At 41.1% G+C, this 8,038-nt stretch overlaps 1 protein-coding gene across 2 annotated transcripts; it reads left to right on the top strand.

The window, feature by feature from the left end:
* The first annotated feature begins 1,523 nt into the window (after positions 1–1,523).
* Positions 1,524–6,157, top strand: LOC311267095 (aquaporin-4-like). 2 transcript variants are annotated; one of them, XM_084369945.1, is made up of 5 exons: positions 1,524–1,651; positions 2,253–2,670; positions 2,773–2,937; positions 3,653–3,733; positions 4,445–6,157. In XM_084369945.1, the coding sequence occupies exons 1-5, from the start codon at positions 1,560–1,562 to the stop codon at positions 4,697–4,699; spliced, it is 1,011 nt and encodes a 336-aa protein (XP_084226071.1). In that variant the 5' UTR covers positions 1,524–1,559; the 3' UTR covers positions 4,700–6,157. The 2 variants fall into 2 exon arrangements, with proteins under 2 accessions (XP_084226071.1, XP_084226072.1); XM_084369946.1 differs by having other exon boundaries at positions 1,651–1,785.
* The last annotated feature ends 1,881 nt before the right edge of the window (positions 6,158–8,038 follow it).

The raw sequence follows: 8,038 nt of genomic DNA, 5'->3' as shown, positions 1-8,038 counted from the left end.
CAGGCTTCTAAAAGTGAACTGATTTGTGTCGGCTTATTGAGGAAAAAGTTGGGATCTAGTTAGTGATGTGAAATATATGTGGGGAAAAAAATGGGCATACACTTAAAATAGTTTCAGTTTGGCAGCTTTCACACTTTTTTCAAAAAGGAGCTGCAGACATTTTTTTTTTTTCCTCAGACACAGAAAGGAGGAGAATGTGTTCGGGAACAATGGCCTCAAATGTTTCCTGCCGACTAGTGAAAATACTGAGCGTTCATAACGTAGTTTGTATACTTATCTGGTCATTTACTTGCTTGCTTTTCTTACAGGGATCTCTATATTCGCTCTACAAGGACACTGTTTGATCACCATAAAGATGTGATGTTTATCTTTCCGTTCACACCATGTTTCTTCCTGGTGGCTTATCATGGAACACATGATGAAGAAAAACAATGTGAGCGTGTGTGTTTGCTGAAGTGCAAACACTTGATCCAGATAACACAGAAATGTGGAATATTGTTTGCACAGACATAAACTTATGATTTATGGTGTTCAGGGCTGGTACACATCCTCTGAGCCTGGATGTCTTTATCAATAGATAAACCAGGCCTTTGTTGAAAACAATCCTCGTATCCTACCTGTTACACATTTACCAGATTATTGGCTTTTTTCCAAACGTTGAGGTGACTTTAGTTAGTTAGTTTAGTTAGCACTTACTTTATTAATCAGTCCTCCTTTTTTAAACTTCCATAATATTTTACTGTTACCAGAACCTGGTGTGTCTGAGTTATGCCCTGAGTATATTTTTACCAGAGGTGGAAGAAGATCCTTACGTGAGCAAAAGTAAAAATACCACAGTGTGAAAACACTCCATGACCAGTAAACAGCCCACATTCAAAAGCATTAGTGACTAAATATACAAATATTTATTACTTAAGGTAACTTTCAGAGGTTCATGTTGGGTTACTGCATGGTTATTGTTAATAGATCACCATGTAAGTAGCATTTTAATGTTGCAGCTGGTCCAGCAACTTTTCACTACTAATGCATCATAATTTATAAGATTAAACACAACTTTTCATTCAGAATGTATCAATAACTGTCAAATAAATGTAATTTATTTAGTGTAATATTACCCTCTGGAATGTAATGGAGTAGATGTATGAAGCAGCATAACATGTGAATACTCAAAAACCTAAAGATTGTACTTTAACATTTGATTTCATGTACTTTCCACCACTTTTTTTACCACATGGTATGTTGCATCTCTCATGATATCACAATATTATCTGTCTTCCTGAAATTACTTTTGATGACCACTGTTTTTTATTTTTAAATATAAATTAAAGATTTAAATCAATACGTTTTTCAAATGATAAACGATGCTTCAATGTGTCCAGCGTGTTTTCAAAGCTCTGATATGACTTAGATGCTGAGGCTGACTGAGTCACTGTGCGGCAGCACTTTGTGCAACTGTGCTACTGTTTGCACAGCAAGCAAATCTCATGACTCCTCCCCCTGAGCAGGCTGTTTAATTCCCGTGAGGTGATGCCCGGTTAGTAACTTAATAAAGCTGCTGGATGCAATCCCGGGGCACAATGTGTGGATCATGTTCGTCTGACAGACCTGCTCTCTGCTCCACTCCTGCGCTCACACAGCCTGCTGCTTTCCTGTAAGTACTGCAGGTCACAGCCTTTTTCAACTCTTTAGATGTGATGAAGGGAGAGATGTCTCACCAGGACTTATGAATGAGAACACAGCACACACAACGAGGACAGAGAGAGGGGGGACATGTTATTGCTTTTGGTAAGTTGTAGCCTATGGACTGAGGAGTAGAGATGACTCAAGTTATCAGTTTAGTCTTGCCTTAGAGGTTTGTTGAACAAATGTAATGATATTCAGTTTTTTCATTTCAGTTTCAACTTTTTTCCGAACGTACTGTAACGTAGAGATGTTTTAATGAATGTGAATCATATTCTGCTTGGCATTAAAAGTAAAAAATGTAAATTTTTCTTCCATCCTGGTTAAAGTTCAGTGAGTGACAGCAATTAAACACTGTATGCTTTGATCATTTGCCCCTATACACAATGTTTAAAGAATGCTCTGTATGGCGTTTTTGTGATGGAAAGTCACTGGCTTAAATCCCTAGTGGAGTTATAAATGTTGTGCCCAGAGGCAGCCATCCTGATAGGGTTCAGTACATTTCCATCCACATGCACTCACCAAGAATACATAAGTAGGCTAATCATTTTGCTCATTATTCTTTTCGCCAGGAGGTTCCTGTCCTGGTGTAACTGTCATAGCATAATGGCGGCTTTCAAAGGGATCTGGACCAAGGACTTCTGGAGGGCTGTGTCTGGAGAATACCTGGCCACTCTCATCTTTGTCCTCCTCGGTGTGGGCTCCACCATCAACTGGGCTGCGGGCGAGGAGAAGCCTCCACCGGCTGACCTCGTCCTCATCTCCCTGTGCTTTGGGCTCAGTATCGCCACTTTGGTGCAATGTTTTGGTCACATCAGCGGCGGGCACATTAACCCGGCGGTCACTGCTGCCATGGTGGTCACTCGGAAGCTGAGCCTGGCGAAGGCAGTGTTCTATGTGGTGGCTCAGTGCCTGGGAGCTATTACAGGAGCTGGGATCCTTTACTTCGTCACACCTGCTGCTAACAGAGGGAGCCTCGGTGTGACCACGGTAAGAATCTGGCCAAATCAAGTTTTACTTGTGTGTGTGTGTGTGTGTGTGTGAGTGATGCATTTTCGCACAAGTTATACAGGGAAATATTTTGTTTCCAAGGTGAACACCAACATCTCGGTAGGACACGGCCTTCTTGTGGAGCTCCTCATCACATTCGAACTCGTCTTCACCGTCTTCGCCACCTGTGATCCCAAACGCACTGACCTCGGAGGCTCTGCAGGCCTTGCCATCGGCTTTGCTGTTGCTATTGGGCACTTATTTGGAGTAAGTACCTGCCAGTGAGCGAGACGTATGAAATGGCAGAAGGCTAGGAGAATATTTATAGCAGCTGTACTCAAATAACTTTGGCCTCTCACCCCGAATGCTCATTACTCCAGAAAGATCTTGGCCAACTAGATTATATAGAAACAGTTAAATATTTAATGTAAATCTAGCTACATATAAGCTGACACCTGCTGTGCTCCAGTGAAGCACTGATTTAAAGATTCATCGCCAAATCTTATTAAATCCAACACGGCACATGAAAGAGTTGCAGAACAGGACTAGTTCAAAGTGCAAGTCTCTTTACTGAGCATACAACCAAAGCAGGAGCGCTGCTGCTCCTCGAGAAAGAGCAGGTGCGTTAAAGCATCTATTCTTCAACGTGTGATATTGTGCGAGTCTCGCTGATTCACACCCACATGCACATCTTTATTGGAGGCTGCCATCGCATAGCAACCAATCTCTGGGGGCTCCCTGAGCCCTGCAGAGCAAATGAATGCACAGGGAAATAGATGTTATCTCTCACACTGCTCAACTGATTTCTCCCTGGGTCTGTTTAGCAAATTCATATTGTAAGACTTGCATAAGATATATTCTGCAGTATAAGTTAAAGTGAGGCATTATTAGCTCTTAACACACATACCAGATGATAGTTTTTACACAAAACTGTCGTGTTTTATCATTTTGACTGAAAGACATGCTGTTATGTGTCTTATAGATCCCTTACACAGGAGCCAGCATGAACCCTGCTCGATCCTTCGGGCCTGCAATGGTCACACTTAACTTCCAGGACCACTGGGTAAGAGATACTTCGCCAAGAGGATGATCTTTCTTTTTGGAGTTTGTGTGTGCCAAAACAGTTACACCTGATAGCAGCTGAGTCGGTTTGATTTGATACCTATCATCATTTCATGACCAATTATTCGCACTCTAGTTTGTTAAGATGTTACGTCATGGCACCCTTTCAAAATTCTCTTAAGTAAATATCAGTAGCTAACAACTATATAATCTAAATGTCCTGAAGAGGCCAAGCTCTACCAGTCGAGTACGGCATGTTGAAATCTGGTAAGGTCGCATTTTCAGCACCACTGCCAGGACAGCAAAAACAGCTGAGACCTAAAGATACAATCAAAGTCTGACACTTCGTATATCAGAAAATGTGAGGAGAAAACCTCAAACAAGGTGCTCTGAATGCTCTTGCACATGAGCCCTTAAATCTATGACTTCATCCAACACAAAGAAGTGTAAAAAAAAAAAAAAAAAAGGAGACTTTTACAGCATTTCACCTCCAGCTGCACCAGGTGTAAAAAAGCATTAGCAGACAGCATGGTGTCATGTTGAGTGTGTGTGTGAGTGAGTGTTAGTGTGTGTGTGTGTTGGGTGATGTGCTTGGCTTCTAACACTGTCTCACTGGTATCATATTCATAAGTGTCTACCTGCTTCTTTTAACAGAGGAGGACAGTTCTGGTACTGACTGACTAATAACGGTGCGTCTTGCTGTTTATGGTAGGTGTACTGGGTAGGACCCATTCTCGGGGGCATCCTGGCTGCTGGTCTGTATGAGTACCTGTACTGCCCCGACCCGGAGGTAAAGAAGAGGCTGAAGCAGGTCTTTGAGAGGGACCCGGCTGGAAAATACAGGGAGGTGGAGGCGGAGGACATTTCCGTCAAGCCGGCCTCCATCCACACCATCTCTGATCTGGAGAAGTCTGAGAAAAAAGACCTTTTCCAGGACTCGACGGGAGAAGTGCTGTCTTCAGTATGACTATCACGTGCACTGGAAATGGAGACCAATCTGTAAAGCAGAGTGACAGTGAAGAAACTTTTGAGCATCCATCTTGAGCCTGTCCCCCTTCTAAAGGCCTCAAAGCAGAATATAATTTCTGCCCATGACAGTGAGGCTGAATTACTCTCATTGTCATAAAGCTAATATGATGTTATGGCTCAATCCCACAAACATCTACAACCTGTTCAATACTCCTCCTGAGGCCCTCCTTGAATGATTTCGTCGCAGCGTTTGGCACGCGGCCCGCACTGCACGCTGCAGACTGACAGCCCGCAATACATTGTGTTAAGGAAATATGTGTAGGGTCAACCAATTATGTGGGGTCATCACGCTGAATTGGAGGACTGAAGAAGAAAATGAAGCCTTGTTATTTTTGGATTAGTGTCACATTTGGTCCATGTATTGTATATGTAATAACAGGCGAGATGTCTCCTTGTGATCATTAAGCACATTACAGGTCCCAAGCAATGTAAGGCAGCTCTGACAAGCTTTATTACCAGAGCTGTATTACAGCGTGCTCTATTTTCAGTGCATTAGTCAGGGGAAGCATCCAGCTCATCTTAATGGAAACACTGTTTATTATGTCTACTGCCACATAATGGTCTTATTTTATTTTTTTTCTATTTTATGAAATTGTGATACTCGGCTGTTTTATTCTGTAGGTCTAGTTCTTCTTGTAACACATTTCTTATTCCTGCTGAATTTCATACTTAAAGGTGCAATTTGTGCGAATTTTAAGTCCAAAACATAAAATAATTAACTAACATTATCAACAGAATCTAAAGAATTAAAAATGTTGACATCTATATTTTGTGTAGAAGAGACATCGCTGTACACTGTAAAAAAAAAAAGTGATATTACTTAAACAAATTGAGGAAACCAATTACCTCAAAATTACCAAGTAAAGTAGAGTAATCATTTTAAGTTGTTAAAACTTAAATCGTACAACTTACTAGGTAATTCTGAGGTAATCGGCTTCCTGACTTTTTTAAAGTTAAGTCAACTTCTAAATTTTACAGTATCCTGAAGTTAGCATACTAACCTGCTAGCCCCCAGGACTGAAAACCTCTTCCTCCCAGCGGTCCAAAGCTCCAGGGCTCGCGATGTAAACGCCAACACTCCCCTGGTAGTCCGGCTAGCTGCACGGCTAACTGAGCTAACAAGCTAACCGTAGCTACAGTCATGGATGTATAAAAATAATACAGTTAGCAGCAGTTCGCCCTTTTATTCTGGTGATATGCTGCCCCTATTTGTTGGGAATTCTTAAGTGTTGCACCTCGAATATTTAACTTATTGATAAGATATTTCACTTATCTGTCTTTGTGATTCTGTGCTCAGTTCTCGTTTTATGCTCACAGACTGCAAGTGCTACAAGATGTAAAAGATGTCAAGTTGTAATAATAAAAGTTTTTTTTTTAATTTGAAGTCATTATTAAGGATTTCTCTTCGACTCTTCTTTTAAATATTTTTTCAAACTTGCAAACAGGGCAGCTGCACAAATATACATCTTCCTCATATTCATAAGAAATCTAGTGACCATACCTTTAAGGCTTCTCGCTTGAGTCACTTGTTTCCGGCAGTAGGAGCCGGGCACTGGGGAGAGGAAAGGTTCCGATCAGTGATGGATTGGCTCATCTACCTTTAGATTATGTCTCCCTATGGCCAGATAAATGTCCATGATGTGTGTTCCTTGTGAGTTAAGTCTCTGAGAATAGCTTCATGTAATCTCATTCCATCAGCACAGAGCACAGGAAATGATACCACTCTGTGATACGAAATAGAGGTGATCTGTTATGTCTGGGCTTTATTTCCTTTGCTAAGGAGAACAGGTGCAATTCAATCTCTTTCCTGTAATGGGGAGGAAATGATCAGCCCCACTGATCCTGCTGCATCAACTAAAGTTGTCTACATGGTGCAACGATATTGTGTTTTTAAGACTAGAACGCCGGAATAATTCAGATACTAAATCAAAATTGTTTTTCACTCCTACGTGAACTCCACTCCCCCCCATATAAGCTTCTTCCCCAAGTAAGTGCAGTTTTTTTTATGTGACAACAGCATCACCTACTGGCCACAATGTGAATCACCTCATGTGCAATAATGCTCCCATTTGGATTCCTCCAGGGGAGGGCAGCCACGAGCCTTGGATGAACAGGTTGTGGGCAGACACAAGCCAGTTTTATTCACAAGTCTGAGCCACATCTCATTTGAAACTGGTCCAAGTCATTGATTCAGAACTACACAGGAGGATTTAGTGTTGCAGAGTCCTTTAACTTGGACCAAGGATTCAAATAGGAGCATAAGCGAGTCAATAAAGCACCTTTTTATGTTCAACCTTACTATTTTTAGCATTTTTTTTACATGTCTTGATTCTTATTTCTGCCCAAGCTGCCTGAGCTGAACTGCATTCTCAATACTTTTTCAGTATTAAAGGTTGCAAAACAGGTAGTGTGACGTTGTGTTAGTGAATGCTGTTCTTCGAGGCCTACTGGAGTTGAAAATGGACAGCATTGAATTTCTCAGCAGCACTATCCTTTACCTGCAGGCATGCTGCCTGTATCCCTTAAGGCTCCGGTGGCTCGAGGCCAGCCCCCTCTCAGCTCCCTTTAATCATCTTTATAGCCTAAATAAATGAGTACATAAATCTGATGTTTCATGCATTGACTATTTCCTCTTGGGACGGACGATGGGGAGTGGGCACACTCGCTTTTGATTTATCAACTTTTGCCCATCTGAAGATTAAACAGAGGGAGACAGGTGAGGAGAGCAGTCCCTGTTGGTATAAACATTTAGCTTTATGAATTTCAAACTAGTGAGAGAGAGTGAAATGTTTTAAAGGGGCAGTATGTCATTTTCGAGAAGAGATTTAAACTCTAAACTCTACTGAGAGATATTTATCTTTTCCATAATTGAATAAACAAGCTGTTCTCAGAGGAAAATAAGGTCCCCAGAACACTGTTTGAGGCTAGAAAAGGTGGCAGGGTCCGCCACATATAAACAAAGTGAAACAAAAATTTGTTGTCCTTTAAGGTCAGTTTGTTTATTCAGTCATGAAAATAAAGAAAGTTTGTTTACTTAGTTTGTTTAGGCATGAAACAATCAGTCAATGAATTTCTTTCTCTTCTAAATCAAAATTTCTTACCCAAAACTACATAGTGCACCTTTAAAAATGCATTCAAAAGTCGTTTCTGTGTGCACACAAAGCAAGATTTTGCTGAATTTCCTTGAGAGGCATTGTCATACTTTTAGATAAATGAGCAGATGCTGTAAAGTGCCGATCAAATCTGAAGGTTTCATTAGAAAAATGTTCTCAATGTG

This window comes from Pagrus pagrus, assembly GCF_965226575.1.
Source record: "Pagrus pagrus genome assembly, chromosome: 12".
Taxonomy (NCBI): domain Eukaryota; kingdom Metazoa; phylum Chordata; class Actinopteri; order Spariformes; family Sparidae; genus Pagrus; species Pagrus pagrus.
The sequence above is the reverse complement of the archived record's forward strand: the minus strand, read 5'-3'. Positions and strand labels throughout refer to the sequence as shown.

What these genes read in the sequence shown, in the direction of transcription:
- LOC311267095 (XM_084369945.1), top strand. Translation starts at nt 1,560, where the DNA reads ATGCAATCCCGGGGCACAATGTGTGGATCATGTTCGTCTGACAGACCT. An exon ending in GGAGCCTCGGTGTGACCACG is followed by an intron (nt 2,671 to 2,772) that starts GTAAGAATCTGG and finishes TTTGTTTCCAAG; the next exon opens with GTGAACACCAACATCTCGGT. An exon ending in CTATTGGGCACTTATTTGGA is followed by an intron (nt 2,938 to 3,652) that starts GTAAGTACCTGC and finishes TGTGTCTTATAG; the next exon opens with ATCCCTTACACAGGAGCCAG.